Genomic DNA, 18,480 nt, shown 5'->3' with positions numbered 1-18,480 from the left:
GCACTTTGGGAGGCCAAGGCCAGAGGATCACTTCAGCTTAGGAGTTCAAGACCAGTCTGGTCAAATAGTGAGACCCCACATCTCTATTCTATTTAAAAAACCCGTATTGCCATCTGATTTTACCCATGGTTCTTAACAATCTCAGGTGAAATATATATTGCTGATTCTGATAGTCCTTAAAACTGTGATTCTGTATTGCAGGTGGACTATTCCATAATAGCATCACAAGCTGGAGCCACCCTCAACAACCTCATGAGTCACGCACAGGAGTTAGTGGCAAAACTTCGTTCTCTCCAGTTTGATCAACGAGAGTTCGTATGTCTGAAATTCTTGGTGCTCTTTAGTTTAGGTAAGAAATCCTTTTCTCATGCTGTGCTCAACCAACAATTGCTAAATGATGTTGAAGTTCAAATATCTTGTGGTCCATGTGTGTTTTTGTTGTCAATATAATGCCCTTCCTGTCAAATTATGAAATCTTCAAACATGAATCTGTTTTCATATATATTTCTGCATGATGCATAGCCCTTCAGTGGATACGTTGGGGAATGGAAAATGAGTTATTCAATTGACTCATTAAAATGAGTCCTGGTTTTTCTTCCATAATATACAAATAAGCAATAACCAAATAAAGCTATGACAAAGGTTTAAAACAGACAGCTTAGGAAAGATGTATGGTATCAAATTTTAGCTATCTTTCTCCCATTGATAATTTCTATGTGCCTTTTGTTTCAACTTGCTACTTACTTCTGTTTTTATTCTTCTAAAATATGAATCATAATTAAAAACCTGTATTTAAATCTCTATTGGGATTAACTAGAGAATGTTTATAACCAGATGCACCACTATGCAAGTACAAAAGATGACAGTTGTCAAGGGGAAAGGATGCTTCTTTAGGAAAGCTTTGGAAAAGAAAGATAACTAAGCAAGACAGATTAGCTAAATCAAGGTTCTCAGTGAGTCAGTTGAGAAAAATCACCACTGCTTGGAATAAAAAAAGGATTAAGGAGATGGATTTTTATTGACTTCAAAGGAACAGATTTTCCTGCCTGTCCCTTACTTGATTTCTGTATTTTGTTGGCTTAATAAAGCCAACTTAAATAAACTTTTTGCCAAGTCCATTTATTACTTATTGGCAGACAGCTGAGGGAGGCAACTTCCCTTGAATGAAAAAAATGCAGAAATCAGATTCACCAACATATGTTTTTTCTTTAGTCTTCAGTTATAAGATAGTTGTGAATTCATATTCTAAGGAATAAAACAATAAAACAAACTGCAAAGTAAAACAGATGTGTCTACTCTCCAAATTTGGTACTTTATTTTTAAAATTCTTCTTGACAGGACTGCACAACTGTTGCTAATAAAGGGGTAGTTTGAAGTAATAGAACCAGAGTTAATTTTTCATGTATAGTCAACATTTAAAATAAAAAGAGCATTTTCTTATTTTGGAAAATGTGATAAATACAACAAAAAGAAATGTTACTGAAAATTTAAACGGACAACAGAATTTCATGGATGTAATGTTCAAAGGTTTACAATGCCAAGACTGGATCCTGTGTGGTTTCTGTATTAACCACAATAAAAAGGAAAGTTCTGTTCAAGTAAGTCTGCATCTTTTACCCGAGAACAGTGTTTAGAATGTTAAAAAGGAAGATAGCAAGCATAGGCCTGCTTGCTGTAATCGCACAAATTATTCTGGTTTATGGTAAGATCTTAGTCTTTTAAACTAGTGCATTTGATCACTAATTAAATGGAAAATGTGGTAATATATGTATAAGAAATCGTATAGCATCTTAGTGATAAAATATTTAGAGAGGGTCATCTCATTTCAATGGTATTTTAAATTAGTTGAAGAAACGTATTACATTTGAAGATGTACATATTAACCACGAGCCATCTTTAGTTTTCAGCACTTTTATCTTTCCTTCATCATTTTCCAAAATTATTATATTCTCTGCTAATACTATGAGGAGTGGGTTGGGCTAGATCTGAGATGCTTTCAACCTTTGAACCTCAAAAATTATCTTCCTGAACAACTGGGCCATGTATTTACCAGAACTTTAGTCATACACTCTGTTGTTTAATGAGCACTTTGATTGTTTCAGGAGCCCAGTACACCAGTGAATAGCTGGCCTAAATGTCCATTAAATCCATGTCTATTTGTTGCTTAAGGAAGAAAGGAAAGCATGGCTTTCAGATCAGAGGTAAATAGAATTCTGGCTGACAGTCTATTTTTTTAGAGAAGCAGGACAAAAGTAACCAGCAGTAAAATTCAAGTAGTTTCTAATTTATGAGTGGGAAAACTTTTTACTCTATAGAAACAGTGGCTAATCAATTTTTTGAATTTCACCTTTATTGAGGTATATAGATAATTAACTTTAGGTGCCTCAGCTAGCCCCAAATGCTGGTTTTACCTGTGATTAAGGGTGAGATCATACCAGAGTCACCCTTGAAAGTTAAGGCCAAGTCCCAAGCTGGTACCTGCTGTCCCAGATGCTCCTTCTGAGCCTCGAGTCCCCTGAGTCTGAAGCCTCCTATGTTTTTGTCTCAGCCCAGCCTTGAGACTCTTTGGTCCTGGAGAAAAATGAAGATTTTGTGGCCTAGTCAGAGGCCAGGGTCTGTTCTGAGAGATGACTGCAGCACTGTTCTCCTGTGAGAGATGAAACAGTGTTTTCCAGATAGATTCGGTGAGAGAAGGTGGGGTGTGGTCCCAAGCAGGTGCAGCGTTCCAAGCTAGAAGCACTGCCAGTGTGAAAGCTTAAAGGCAAGAGAGAGCAAAATGGTTTGGGGAACTGTTAGTTGATGGATATGGCTTGAGGGAAGCAGCAGATGTAGCTAGAGACATAGACAGGAGCCTGGACATGGACGTGAAAGCTGCAGATGCATTCAACACATACTCATTGAGTGCTTACGATGTGTCCGGCACTGAAGAAGGCACTGGGGCTATAGTGGCAAGAAGAAGTAGGTGCCATGGCTTTCATTCTCTAGACAATTAGGAAGTATAGCAGTGTTCTTAAGGGGATGGGGATGCGGTGAATAACTTAAGTCGCTTTGCCTTTCTGGTAGCAGCATGGAAAGTGGACTGGACCAAGAACAGTGCTAGAAACCCTGTTTTCAGAGGTTTTATTTTTATTTTACTTATTTATTTTTTTGCTTTTATTCCTGGCATGCTGGGATTTATTTTTAGAGGTGGTTTTTTTTTTTTAAAGGAGTTTCACTCTTGGTGCCCAGGCTGGAGTGCAATGGCGTGATCTCAGCTCACCACAACCTCTGCCTCCTGGGTTCAAGTGATTCTCCTGCCTCAGCCTCCTGAGTAGCTGGGATTACAGGTGCCTGCCACCACACCCAGCTAATTTTTTTGTATTTTTAGTAGAGACGGGGTTTCTCCATGTTGGCCAGGTTGGTCTCGAACTCCTGACCTCAGGTGATCCACCTGCCTTGGCCTCTCAAAGTGCTGGGATTACAGGCGTGAGCCACCACGCCTGGCCTAGAGGAGGTTTTAATACTCCGTGTGGCTGGACTGAGATGAAGGATATAAACCAGTTATAGGTTTCAAGCCACAAGATGTGGCAGAGTTGAGAAGAAAAAGTCTAGGGTGTGTTTGGAGTTTCTAGATGTCTAGCTGGAATAGAAACATCTACAGGAACAGTAACTGATCAGTTGATTCAAAGTGGGTCCCAATAGCAGTCATCCACTTTCTAATCTAAAAGTCATTCTTCACTAAAGTTTGTTACTGCTGACACAAAAAGCTCATGACAGGACTCAAAAGAAAAGTACAGTGGACTCAAGTCCTTCTAGTTTGCTCTCTGACGTTTCCCCCCTCAGATTGTATCCATGAGCAGACATCAGTTGGGTAAGCTGGTCAAGAAAGGAAATAAGTCAAAAATGCCCTCTCAGCACATTTCTCTGTGTATAACATAATAGATTCTGTAGGCCCAGTCTCTGTCAGTTGTTAGTTTTAATGTTTTCTTTACATTTCTAGCACAACGCTTAGTACATAGTAGGGACTTACAAAATGTTTACTGATAAAAATAAATAAATGGGCCAGGTATGGTGGCTCACACCTGTAATCTCAGCACTTTGGAGGCCAAGGTGAGAGAACTGATTGAGCCCCAGGGGTTTGAGACCAGCCTGGGCAAGATAGTAAGACCCCATCTCTACAGAATACTTAGCCAGGTGGGGTGGCAGACACCTGTGGTTTCAGCTACTTGGCAGGATCAGCCAAGATCGTACTACTTCACTCCAGCCTGGGTGACGGATTAAGATCCTGTCTTAGAAAATTAAAAAATTAAAAATAAACAAATAGTTTGAAACTTAAAGCAAAGCCTTTACCGAAGCAACTCGTGATAGGTAATAGGAGGTGGTTTAGCTAAAAGCCGTATTCAAATACAGGTTATTTTTCAGAGACCAGTTTTTCCAAAGAACTCTCTAATATCTCCTCAAAATTAAATTATTTCTGTTATCAGTTTGCATTCTCCCAGTCTATGAGAGGAGATGTTTATTTATAAGCTCTTTGGGAAAGCTAGCGTGAAGAAAGATTAGAAAGAATATTACTGACTAAAACCAGGTGGCAAATGCATTTCTGTTCCAAGCAAATGCAAGATGATAGGCTTTCAGCCCATGTTAAGTAATAGTAGTTAAGACAATGTTGTACAATTCTTTCTTGACATTGATGGAATCCTGTTTCCAGCAAAATGAATGAGAAAATATTGTATTTGTTCATCATGATAGCTCTTTGCTTCATACAAAATTTCCAAATTTTGAATGTGACATTTGATTATACACATCCCAGGTAAGTTTTATCCTCATGGAGACAAACACCCCAGTGAAGATGGGTTGTGGTTGCCTCAGGGAATGACTCAACTGGCCCAGACAGAAAAGCTACCACCTGCTAAACGTCCTTACCAGCCTGTCACCTGATCCTCATCTGCAGAGAAGCAACGGGCATAATTCAAGAACAAAACTGATTGAAGAGTTGCTTGTTTCATCCACAGGTTCAGTTCAGGCATTCTGTAGTGTCTAGTCACGATTTCTTTATCTTAAAAAAATTAAGAACATTATCTTAAATATAAAAGGTCATCTGAGCAATTATTATAATGTCTCAGAATAAACAGTATTGTTTATTAATAAACAATGTGACTTGAACACAAGTTGAAAGGGATTTTCAAAATGGATAGGTAAGACCTTCAGGCCTTGAAAGAACTTTATTATTTATTCTTCTTAATTTTAGAGACAGGGTCCTGCTCTGTTGCCCAGGCTGGAGTGTAGTGGCATGATCATAACTTTCTGCAGCTTCTAACTCCTAGGCTCAAATGATCCTCTCGCCTCAGCCTCCTGAGTAGCTGGGGCTACAGGTCACACTCACTGCCTGGCTAATTTTTTAATTTTTTTATAGAGACAGGGTCTCACTATGTTGCCCAGGCTGGTCTCAAACTCCTGGCCTCAAGCAATCCTCCCTCCTTGGCCTCTCAAAGTGCTGGGATTGCAGCCAAGAGTCACAACATCTGGCCCTCCCTTGAAAGACCTTAACATCATAATTTGGAAGTAAAAAAACAGTATTTCTAAGGCAGAGCAGAACATTTTTCTCTTTGTTGTGGCTACTTTAAACTATACAAGTCTGACCCCAAACAAAGTGGGGGGCAGGGCTCTATGGTGGTTCTGGTTTTCTTTTTTTATTCTTTCTTTTATTTTATATGTGCTAAGTGAAATGTTCTTGTTTTCTTAGTGAAGCAAAGTTCTTTTATCTGTCAAATTAATAAACTGTAAGGTCCATGAACACATTGTATGTTTTACTCCTAATGTACTGCCTGGCATATAGGCTTTTAATAAATATTTATTGCATTCATGAATGAAAGAATGCCTTTCCTCCCAACTTCTAGATTAAAAAGAAAAAAATAATGGGAATTGAATTAGCTAAAAAAATGCAAGCACAAAATTTGAAGAGAGACTAGAAAACAGATTCTATGGATAATTATTAGAGGATTTGGCATCTTCTTTTCCCCCTTTAGAAAGTAGGGAGATAAGTCTTCACATTATGAAGGGGATTTTTTTTTTTTTAATTTTTAGTACAGACGGGGTCTCGCTGTGTTGCCTAGGCTGAACTCCTCAAGTGATCTGCCTGCCTCAGCCTCCCAAAGTGCTGGGATTATAGGCATGAGCCACTGTGCCTGGCCTATGAAGGGGATTAGTATAAGTAATATAGAGACTAAACTGAGTCCCTCCTCTTTGCAAATAAAATAATAAATTAATTACTGATGATCAGCACTTAGCATTTAGGTTCTATTTGAAGTTGTAACACTAACAGTGTCAAACACCAACATGAGCCATAGAAGGAAGTGGTGGTAATGCTTTTCTTTGGTAATGTTAATAATAAAATGTCCTCAGGTGAATAAATCACTGAGTTTCTCTCTTACCTAAGAGAACATTCTCCTCCAGTTTTGTAATTGAAAAAACAAAACTAGATGATTTATCCAACATTTTAGGTTCAGATCCAGGTCTAGAACTAATAACCCCAAATGCCAGTCAGTACTTTTTCTGATTCAGCCTACTTTCCTCTTCGGAGACATTTGATCTCATCAATGAGCATATTAAAAATACTATGTAAAGAAGACCTTTGAAGACACAGGTTTGAACTGTGTGGGTCCACTTCTGCTCAAAATTTTTTTTTCAATAAATACAGTCAGCCCTCTGTATCTGCAGGTTCTGTGTACAAATGCAAGTCCAAAATACAGTATCCAAAAGGCCGGGTACAGTGGCTTATGCCTGTAATCCTAGCACTTTGGGAGGCCAAGGCGGGTGGATCACCTGAGGTCAAGAGTTTGAAACCAGCCTGGTCAACATGGTGAAACCTCGTCTCTACTAAAAATACAAAAATTACCCAGGTGTGGTGGTGGGCACCTGTAATCCCAACTATTTTGGAGGCTGAGGCAGGAGAATCACTTCAACCCAGGGGGCAGAGGTTGCAGTGAGCCGAGATTGTGCCATTGCACTCCAGCCTGGGCTTCAGAGACAGACTCTGTCTCAAAATAATAATAATAATACGGTATCCATCGGATGCAAAATCCGCATATACAGAGGGCTGACTTTTCAGATCTGAAGGTTTCACGGGGGAGATGGCAGGACTTGAGTATTTGCAGATTTGAGTATAGGCAGGGGTCCTGGAACTGATCCCCCTTGTATACCAAGGGAGGACTGTACTTACTAAGACACTATTTATTTATTAAGGCAAAATGATATAAGAAATTAGGGCAGTCATCTGAAGAATGTGGACAAAAAGAAAAGCAATGTCTATTGGTAAAAGCAGAGAAATACTTCACCTGAATTTCCAATTTTTATTGAATATGCTAAGTAATTCACTCAGTTATAAGCTCTTACTTCACTCAGTTTCTAAATACCGTCATCCCTCAGTATATGCAGGGAATCAGTTCCAGGACCCCTGTTTATACCAAAATCTGCACACACTCAAGTCCGCGGTCGGCCCTGCAGAACCCGAGCGTACAAAATATTGGCCCTCTATACAGGCAGGTTTCGTATCTGAATACTGTGTTCTTATCTGTGTTTGGCTGAGAAAAGTCTGCATAAGATGTGGACCCACACAGTTCAAACCTGTGTTGTGCAAGGGTCAACTGGATATTGTAAGTTTTTTTTTTTCTCTGTGTGAACTCTGGGTTTCAGAGCTCCAGCAAGCTCCCAGAACGCATTTGCCTCACAGCTTTGGTACCTCTTTCTTAAAGACTTCCTCCTCGTAGCTGATTATCACCTCTTAGGTGTGATGTTTTCTTTGGACCATTCACTAGACATTAGGAAAGCTAAATGATCATAGCTTTCGTTACATATATGTCTATTTTAGGATGTATTTTAACTGCTTGTGATGGTAAAAGGAAAAATAATAAAAAAACAAATAGTCATTCTTTTCCCCTCTGGCAGTCACTGGCATTAAAAATCCTAAAGTAGCCAATTGCACCTCTAAGGTTTAGGTGGACGAGCTCCCTGGGGCAGGGCAGGGTGGAGTGGCGGTGGTGGGCAGGCAGAGAGGAGTGTAGTAAGTTTGTACATTCTGTTTTCAAGTACAGCCGTCCGCTTTCCTGAAGGGTTCAACCATAACTCTGCTCTTGCGATATGACACTGACATTGTTAATAGTAAATAAAATGTTTACTAGCTGAAAGATTTGGATAAAATTCTTTTAGACAGGGAAATTTATTTGCAGTGGTTAGTTTTCCAATAGTCTTTAGTTTCTGATATAGGAATTTTTTTCTTATTTGAATTTTGTCCATTATTTCTTCTGCTTTGACATTTAAAGAAAGATCTAATGCTTCTTTTCCCTTTACTTAAGTGTGTGCCATTTGTCCTCTGGCATTCAATATCAGAACCTGGCAGAGGTTTGCTGTCAAAGCTCCCTATAGAGTGGTTGGTAAGGCAAAATGCAAATAGGGAGACTGGCCCCATACCCCAGGCCCAGTCAGGACCTCTGCACAGAGCTTATAACTCCAGCACAAGCCATCATATATGGGAACTCTATCTCATCACTTTTGAGACTCTCTCTCTCTCTGAATATATACACACACATACATACACACACACACTTCATTTGAAAATGAAGGCTTTATAAATAAGCAAAGAATTGCAGAGCAACTACTGATCTCACATCTCACTTAAGAGACAACAGAGATTTGTAGGAATAGCAAACATTCAGCCATTAAGTGAGGCATACGAAAGGCTCCTGTGTTAACATAGCCCAGAAAACCACGGCACTTCGATCAGAACCTCTTTCTCCTTGTCTGTTTTTATTTAAAAGAGGATGCTTCCTTTTTGTTCGATAGGAAATGCTGTTCTGAATCTACCAGCAAGGTTGGCATGTGCTCTCCTATAAAAGGAAAAGACTTCACCGTGCATAGCCTCTTCACCCTAACTGCTCAGTTGTTTGCTACCCCTGGCAAGGATGTTCTAATTGTGCAGTGGAGGGTGTGAACTGGTTGCTTTAACTGCAGTTCCATTAGCTAATCAGAGTCCTGATGTCAGTGTGACATTGTGGTGTAAATCATGAAGGGGTTTTTCTGCCACTTCCTGTGGAGAGAAAACAGTTTTGCAGGATCACCTGATGATTGGCCATTGTGGGGTTGTCTTTTTTAAAAAGAAAAGTTGTTCTGACCTGGGCTGTGCTCAGGATGCCTGCATTTTGCCTTTGCTAAGCGATGAACCCCCTAGAAAGGAAGTGTATGGGGGAGCACTGTTGGAGTCCGAGTGCTCCCTTCCCTCAGCACTTCTGGAGAAGCCTGGAAATATTGTAGACACAGTTTTGGAGAAGAGAATTCAGAGGGCTTACAAAAGGAGAGTACTTTTTTGTCCACTTCTCTAGAAGAGGCACAGCAACTTGTTGAGTTTGTGTTGCGTTGTGTTGTGCTGTTTTTCTGCCACCAAACTAGGTGTTCCTATTGTGTGGGAGGTGAAAAAGAGAGCACAAATCTATTACTAAGTAAAGCAACTGAAACAAAGGGAAAAATGAATCCCCATTTTGCTTTTTTGCAACATTATATCCAGTTAATAAAAGAGGCTTACAAATCCAACAGAGATCTGCTTGCAGGAACTAACTAGGAAGAAGAAGAAGAAGAAGAAGAAAAAAATCCAACAGAGAAATTTGATCACTGATTTAAATTGTGTTTGCAGTGCCTAAAGCAAGATGAACAGTTCATTCACTGTAAATCAGAAGGTGACAGTACCAAGTGTACCATTTGCTATATGGCACATCTACAGCTACTCTAGAAAATGAAATAGCAGTGCCTGTTCTTATTCCTTAGTTGACTACCTCATCACTGGAAGTGCTGTAAGAACTTCAGAAGGGTGGAAAACTAGTAAAAAATGTCCAATTGTGCATCAAAATTTATGCTTATTCTGAAATAAGCATGATAGTCTAAATGTCATAAAATTCTTTTTACTTGGTAGCTGCATAAAAGTTGGTTTTGAAACAGCAAAACCTGATTTTCCTATTATGTGGCAATTGTCCTTCCTGAAGCTGGTCACAGTATTTGCTTTATTGCTGGCTTCCTCTAAATATGATTACACACTCACCCACACACACACTGCTACTGGCTGGACTGCAAAGCCTAGTGAAGCAGAACGTTTACTTCACATCTTCACCCAAGAGCATTGGTTAAATTGTCCTTCATGAAGTCAGATAAGCAAAAGAAATATCCCAGGGTTCTTCGTACAATTAGCATTCATTCTCAGTTTTTACCTTTTCATATGTGATATTCTAATTTAGAAAAACACTCACTAGACACTTGTCAAATAACTGCACATATCTTCATACTAATGCCTTGCTGATATATATGCAGCTGAGGGTAATGCTGGCAAATAAGCATTTCCTAAAATTTATGTAATCATTTGAAATTCAGAAGGGATTGATTAGCATTCAAGAGATGCCACTGTTCGATATTTACACCATAGAGATTTGGCAGAAGCAAATAATGGCACATAAAGTTGATGCTTGTCTTAATTAAATGCAGTATAATAGGTGTTGTGGATTTTTTTTTTCTTCCAGTGAGCAAAGCAGTTTAGCAATGACCAGATGTAATTCATTTTGGAGTTCTAAGTTTGAGCTTAATCAATACAAACTTACAGCCATGGAAGAAGTGATTATCATTTGTTATTTGCTGGCACAAGAATATAATTGCCTAAATAGCATTTATTTAAGCATATTTCTGAATACCTTATGCCTAAAAATATTTGTCATATTTTAGCTGTTAATGCTAATCTTGTCATTTTGCTAACTACTGCTATTTAGTGAGATGATTTTTCAGAGACATATTGGCCAAGCAAGCTAGGAATAACCAGCAAGAAAAATCAAGTAAGAATACCACGTGCTCTTGGTTGATGTTTCTCGCTGCTTTAGCTGTGTCAACCACTCTGTTCAAATCTCAGAATAGAGTGGCTGTCTTAGTACCAGCTCAGAAGAGGGTAGTTAGTTAATGTGGTTAGCCCAGATGCTGCACTCTAGTGGACTCTGGACACCCCAGGGCCTCAGGTCTATTCTACAATGGACCAAATCAGTGACTCACATCTGAGTCTTGCATTAGATCTTCTTTCTAGTTTACTAATAAAAATCTGGTAAGTCTTATCTTGAGTTGTGGCTGTGTTTGGTTAAGAAGGTTAAATTTCGAACAGACCAATCCAAAGCCAGGAGATAAGAACAAATAGAAGTACAAGGCCTCTCACCAGTATTGAAACATTAAATCACACAAAATATATTGAGTGGCCACTATGCAAAACCATTGTACTAGGCAAGCTATGAAATGACAACACAGAGTCTTTTTTTTTTTTTTGAGACGGAGTCTCACTCTGTTGCCCAGGCTGGAGTGCAGCGGTGCAATTTTGGCTCACTGCACCATCCGCCTCTTGGGTTTGAGTGATTCTCCTGCCTCAGCCGCCTGAGTAGCTAGGATTACAGGTGCCTGCTACCACCCCCGGCTAATTTTTATATTTTTAGTAGAGACGGGATTTCACCAGGTTGGCCAGGCTGGTCTCCAACTCCTGACCTCAAGTAATCTGCCCGCCTCGGCCTCCCAAAGTGCTGGGATTACAGGCATGAGCCAATGTGCCCGGCAAGAACTGGCAATATATAGTCTTTCCAAAGAGAAGGAAACTCCTATGATACAGAGCTGCACTTTTGATCCTTAGGACACTGTTCTGAATAAGGCATGGTACACCAAGCAAAGAGTCCAAAACATGCCATGCCATCAGCAATGCTGCATGCATCTCTTGTCTTTCTTTCTATTCCTTGTTTTCACTGAACTAATGCATGTTCCACACACATGCTATTCTCCTTGATTATATTTTATAAACCAGAAAGGCTTTGTCAACCCCCATGTTACATAAATCTCACAGCAATCAGAGGCTTCATGCCTCTTCAGTTTCCCGACTCCTTTGAAAGGAGATGATTTTTCAGAGACATATTGGCCAGGCAAGCTAGGAATAACCAGCAAGAAAAATCAAGTAAGAATGCTATGTGCTCTTGGTTGATGTTTCTTGCTGCTTTAGCTGTGTCAACTACTCTGTTCAGCTCCTCTGAAAGGAGTTGGGAAACTGCATGGGATCACTTCCAGGAGCCTTAGCAAGGGGCACTGTCCCTAATACCCACAACCCAAGTTACCCAGATTTTGGACAGCACCAATGTGGCCTCAGCCCTGGAGGAACTGAGTCCCAGAACATCAGCATGGAAAAGAACCTAATGTTGTTGCTGAGTACAAACACGTCTTATTTCTGAGTAAGAAAATTTAGGCTAATGGAGGTTAAGTGACTTGTACACAGTCATGTAGAGTCAGGATTTGAACTGAAATTTTTGAACCCCACACACAGGAAAAGAGCACAGATATGGATTTCCATATTACAGAAATAGTGCTTTTGCATTTGTTTCAAAATTAGACCTACTATTTCTTGGCCATCCTTTTCAACTAAATCTAAAATTTTCACTGTGAAGTGTAAAAGTGATTTCCCAGAAACGTGCGGAATGTACATTGCCTTTTGCTACCTTAGGACTCAGCTGTGCATGCTACATGCTGGGTACCCTGAACTTTGGAGGGCAGAATCTCTCCTACAGTCACTCACACTTTGACTCTCTCCACTTCACTCTGGGTACATGGAGCTCTGTGCCATCCATAAAGGTCAGTGTGTCCTGACTGGCCATGCTGGACTCAAATTGGACAATTCTGCCTAATCCCTCAGCGGGAGTGATCATATTCATTTTGTCCTATCTTGGTTATACAGTCAAGCGTTATATAACGATGTTTTGGTCACTGATGGGCTATATATATTATATAATATGATATATATATTATATATATAATACATATTATATATAATATATATTTTTATGTATATATTATATATTATATAATTTATATATATAATATATAAAAATATAATATATAATATATACACACACACATACACGTGTATATATATATATATATATGGTCATATATATGATAGAAGACTATAATGGAGGTGAAAAATTCCTCTTGCCTAGTATTTACTATACACTTTGAAGTTATTTTAGAGCATATTCTTTGTACCTATGTATATAAAAGAAAACTTACTATAAAGTGGCCTCAGGCAGGTCCCTCTGGGGGTATCCAGAAGAAGGCATTGTTATAGGAGATGACAGCTCTATGTGTGTTATTGCTCCTGAAGATCTTCCAATGGGACAAGATATGGAGGTGGAAGACAGTGATATTGATGATCCTGACCTTGTATAGGCTTAGAGGCTAATGTGTGTGTTTGTGTCTTCATCTTTAACAAAAAAAGTTTAAAAAGTAAATAAATAAATTTAAAAATAGAAAAAAGCTTATCGAATAAGCATATAAAGAAAATTTTCGTACAGCTGTACAATGTATTTGTGTTTTAAGCTGTGTTATTACAAAAGAGTCAAAGAGCTTAAAGAAATTGAAAAGTTTATAAAGTAACAAAGGTATAGTAAGCTATGGTTGGTTAATTTATTACTGAAGAAAGAAAAATATTTTTTATAAATTTAATGTAGCCTATGTGTACACTGTTTATAAAGTCTGCAGTACTCTATAGGAATGTCCTGTACCTTCCCATTCACTCACCACTCACTCACTGACTCACCCATAGCAACTTCCAGTCCTGCAGTCTCCACCTACGATAAGTGCTCCATACAGGTGTGCTATTTTTTATCTCGTAGAACTATATTTTTACTATACCTTGTTTTCTATGTTTAGATACACAAATACTCACTGTGTTACAACTGCCTTCGATATTCAGTACAGTGACACGCTGTATAGGTTTGTAGCCTAGGAGCAAAAGGCTTTACCACATATCCTGGGTGTGTAGTAAGTTTGTGTAAGTATACTCTATGATGATCGTGCAATGAAATCACCTATCGGTGCACTTCTCAGAATGTATCCTTGTCATTAAGCAACACATGACTGTATATATAAGAATTGATAGCACACCTGAAATAATCCTTTCTCTGCACCATTTATCCTAAGAGAAAGTAATTATTATAGTAGTATTAATACTGCTAACATCTATGTAGGAATTTTTAAGTGCAGATTTAATTTATAATTTTTAAAATTGTGATGAAATCTACATAACATGAAATTTACCATTTTAACAATTTTTAAGTATGCAGTTTAGTGGCATTAAGTCCACACACACACACATTGCAACTGTTACCACCATTTGTCTCTAGAGCTTCCTGTCTTCCAAAATTAAAACTGTGCTTATGAAATAGTAAATCCCCAATTCACCCACTGCTCAGCCCCTGCAGCCGTCATTCTGTTTTCTGTGGAGAACATTTTATTTACAAAGTACCCTATTCTTATAACATTATCCTTTACACATAACACAACATTGAAAGTGTAGTGATTTTATAATACAAAATGTGACTGGACTCAGAGAATGTGGCTAACATGCTCATGACCATGCAGCTAGGCATCTGAGAGAGCTCACGCTCCAAGCCAGGGCCACTGAGTCCAGATCTGCTGTCGTCACTCACAGGCAGGGAAGTCTTTTAGGCAGGGAAGTCTTTTGACTTGGGGCCTGAGATAATAAAACATGAGGCCGGGTGCGGTGGCTCACGTCTGTAATCCCAGCACTTTGGGAGGCCAAGGCAGGTGGATCACCTGAGGTCGGGAGCTCGAGACCAGCCTAGCCAACATGGTGAAACCCCATCTCTACTAAAAATACAAAAATCAGCTGGGTGTGGTGGCATGTGCCTGTAATCCCAACTACTCGGGAGGCTGAGACGGGAGAATCGCCTGAACCTAGGAGGTGGAGGTTGTAGCGAGCCAAGATTGCGCCCCTGCTCTCCATCCAGCCTGGGCAACAGAGCAAAACTTCATCTCCAAAAAAAAAAAAAAAAAAGAAGAGTGCATGAATGAGGAAAAAGAGGCGTTCATGACAAGTTTCTTACTGTTGAGGTGATATGGCCTAATGGTAATGACTGCAAACTTGAATTCAGATTCTTGTTCTATTGTATCTTTAGGAATGTGTATCACCTCACTTTTTTCCATCTGTAAACTTGAAATAATAATGATCTACCTGAAGCATCATTGTGAAGGTTATATGCGATAATTAGTAGGAAGAACTTACCATAATGCCATTATTAGCACATAGTACTAATAAGTGATTATTACTCAAAACATCTGTGGAAGTCATAGAAATGAGGGCTGCTTATTGGGGAATGCCTCTTCTCAGATACAATCTTTGGTATACAGATTCTATGAAAAAGATCTTTCTCACGTCAGCAATAACTGATACATTAATTCAGTATCAAGCCATAGTTTGAAATCTTTGATCTACTAACCAAAGGCATCATTATTATCCTTGATGTTTTGAAATATGTCAGAGTAAGCAGACTCAAGCCACTTCACTTTAATTCATCTATCATAAATCCCAAAATCAAGCCAAGATCTAATAATAAACAATTAGGCCTCTTCCTAGGTTGGTGCAGGCCCTAGATGATGAGAAAGTGGAATGGCTGGGCTCACACCTGCCCTCTGGGGAATGCCTATGCTAGGAAACTCTTCACTTTTCTCTTTCTTTTTTTTTTTTGGAGATGGAATTTCACTCTGTCACCCAGGATGGAGTGCAGTGGTGCAATCTCTGCTCACCGCAACCTCCGCTTCCTGGGTTCAAGCGATTAGAACACACACAAGAAAGAGCACAGATAAGGATTTCACTTAACATCATGCCTGGAATACAGCTCATATTAAAAAACAATACTCAGTTAGTATGTTCAATTATAATAGCTACATCTTATTGTCTTGTATGAGCAGAGTACATTATACCTGTTGTTTCTAATCTTCATAAGCAAGCCTTCGATGAAAGTATCATTTGCCGTTCCTGTTTTACTGTCTTTCCCTAAGATCAGGGAAGTCAAACAACTATACAAAATTGCTCAGCTAGTAAGTAATAGAACTGAGATTTGCACACTTTAGACATCAAAGTCTAGGTTTTCTCCACTATTCACTGCTACTTTTCTGGTTCATTGATTAAGTATGTAGACCAGAAGGCACTATACCAGTGCTTGTCATTTATGATTAGGATAACCCATTCTAAATCTGATCCTTCTAGATCTTACTTGAAAGTACAAGGGCTGAGTAACAATCCTACCTTCTTAAATGCCTAATAATTCCCCCTCATCAACATGCCATGGTTTCAGTCAGAGCTGCTTTCTATTGATCGGCTTCAAGAAGTATCACAGCTTTTATCACCACGGTCAGAAGCACTGCTGAAATTATAGGGTATTTAATCCTTTATGCTGGCCTACTGTTTCTAAGCAGATTTTCTTTCTCTTTTTTTGAGACAGAGCCTAACTCTGTTACCCAGGCTGGAATGCAGTGGTGTGATCATGGCTCACTGCAGCCTCAACCTCCCTGGTTCAAGCAATCTGCCAGCCTCAGCCACCCAAAGTGCTGGGATTACAGGCATGAGCCACTGTGCCTGGCCAGATTTTATTTTATTTGTTTATTTATTTATTTTTGAGACAGAGTCTTTGTCCGTTACTTAGGCTGGAGTGCAGTAGCACAATCTTGGCTCTCTGCAACCTCCGTCTCCCAGGTTCAAGCAGTTATCCTGCCTCAGCCTCCCGAATAGCTGATATTACAGGTGCGCACCACCACACCTGGCTAATTTTTTTTTTTTTTTTTTTTTTTATGTTTTTGGTAGAGACGAGGTTTCACCATGTTGGCCAAGCTGGTCTCGAACTCATGACCTGAAGTAATCTGCTCACCTTGGCCTCCCAAAGTGCTGGGATTACAGGCATGAGCCACCACACCTGGCCCAGATTTTACTTTTAATATGAAGAAACATCTGCTGTCTAAATTCCTATCCTCTTACAAATATTTACTGTGAACAGAATTTGATAATTGATTGAAAATTATTACCAGATTATTAGCCTAGATCATTAGCAGATTCTCCCTTTCCTAATATTGCCAGCATCAAACTCAATGGAGTGAAAGAAGAAGGAATGAAGATTAAAACATGAATTTGTGTACGTTTTTAAGTATTTTAAGAATACCAAAATAAAAGTGTCATATGAATTTCTTAGTATGTTTCTGATATAGACAGGATAGAGTTTAGTAATTAGCAATTTCTTCTAAATTTTTTTTTAAAAAGGTTATTGTTGTTACTTGCTACAAGAAATTACGGGACAAATTGGATAACCACATGTGCTGGCATTTGTCCAGGACAGCCCATATCAAAAGGGATTCGGGTCCATGATACTGTAACAGTATCATTTCTAATTATAACTTCAAGGAAATTCCTCTCTCAAAGAGGTAGCTAAGAAGCTTATTCTTATCTTACAAAAGAATAAGGGTTTTAGGATTTAAAAACAGCTTAATGTGCCATTTTTCCTCCAACTTATGTATTTTAGATTCTATTTTGATTTTCACTGATCCATGGTTTTTCATTATATAATGTACCCCACAGTTTATTGATTCATTCTCCAATTGGTGGATATTTATTACAAACTATGTTAAAAGAACATTTTTCTCCATGTCTTCCTGTAATATATTGTTGGACAATCACTCTATTGTTGGACAATTACTTGCAACTCTAGAAATTGTCAAAGTGTTCTCCAAAGTAGCTGTACCAAATTACATTTCTAGGCGTAGTAAATGAGAGCTTCTATTTTTCCGTATCATCACCAGCACTATAATACAGTTGCTGTCATTATTCTGTTTTAATTTGTATTTCTGATTACCAGTGATATTGAACATCTTTCTGTTTCTTTGAAGTACCTGTTTATCAATATTTTTCCATATAATTTTTGCTTTTTAAATTTTCTTAAGAAATCCTTCCCAACTTTGGATGTCTTAAAGTATATTCTCCTTTAATTTTTTTCCAAGTGTATTAGGGCCTTGCTTTTCTTATATGAATCTTTAATGTCCAGAATTTAATTTTGTGTATGGTTTGAGGGGGAGATCTAGTTTTTATTTTATTTTATTTTTCTTAAGGGTAGTCAGTTTTCCCCACACTACTTACTGAATCGCTTGTCTTTCCCACTGTTTTTAATGCCACCTCTCTTATGTATTCAAGACCTGTATATGTGTGGGTCTCTTTCTGGACTTTCTACTTTGTTCCTTTGGCCTATTTGATTATCTCAGTGCTAATCTCACGTGTTTTAAGCATTTTTATAATAAATCTTGATATTTTCTTGGGTAGTCCCTCCACGTTTTATTTCAAAATAGTCTTAATTAGTCTTAAGCTTTTGCTTTTCCATATGAATTTTAGGTTTGGCTTGCTGTTGTTCCACAAAGAACCCAGTGGGGTCTTGAGTAAAACTGCATTGTATTTAGAGATTAATTTGGAGAAAAATTATTTTCTTGGGAGAATTTTGAGACTTTCCCATTCATGAACATGGTTTATCTTTCCTTTAGTCAGGTGTATTCTGATGCCCTTCAATAAAGTCATACAATTTTCTCCACAGAGGTATTGTACATCATTTGTTACTAATTTAT

The 18,480-nt window shown here is 38.6% G+C and overlaps 1 protein-coding gene across 7 annotated transcripts in view; it reads left to right on the top strand.

The window, feature by feature from the left end:
- The window catches only part of NR5A2 (nuclear receptor subfamily 5 group A member 2), a 150,232-nt gene that overhangs the window by 93,326 nt on the left and 38,426 nt on the right, over positions 1–18,480 (top strand). For all 7 annotated transcript variants that reach the window (XM_054453924.2, XM_054453913.2, XM_054453953.2 and 4 more), the window contains one exon: positions 202–349. In XM_054453924.2, coding sequence (XP_054309899.1) covers positions 202–349 — 148 coding nt within the window. The remainder of the gene's footprint in view (positions 1–201; positions 350–18,480) is intronic.

The sequence above is a fragment of the Pongo pygmaeus genome, chromosome 1, assembly GCF_028885625.2.
Source record: "Pongo pygmaeus isolate AG05252 chromosome 1, NHGRI_mPonPyg2-v2.0_pri, whole genome shotgun sequence".
Lineage (NCBI taxonomy): Eukaryota > Metazoa > Chordata > Mammalia > Primates > Hominidae > Pongo > Pongo pygmaeus.
Note: the sequence above shows the minus strand (reverse complement) of the source record. Positions and strands in the feature narration are given on the sequence as shown.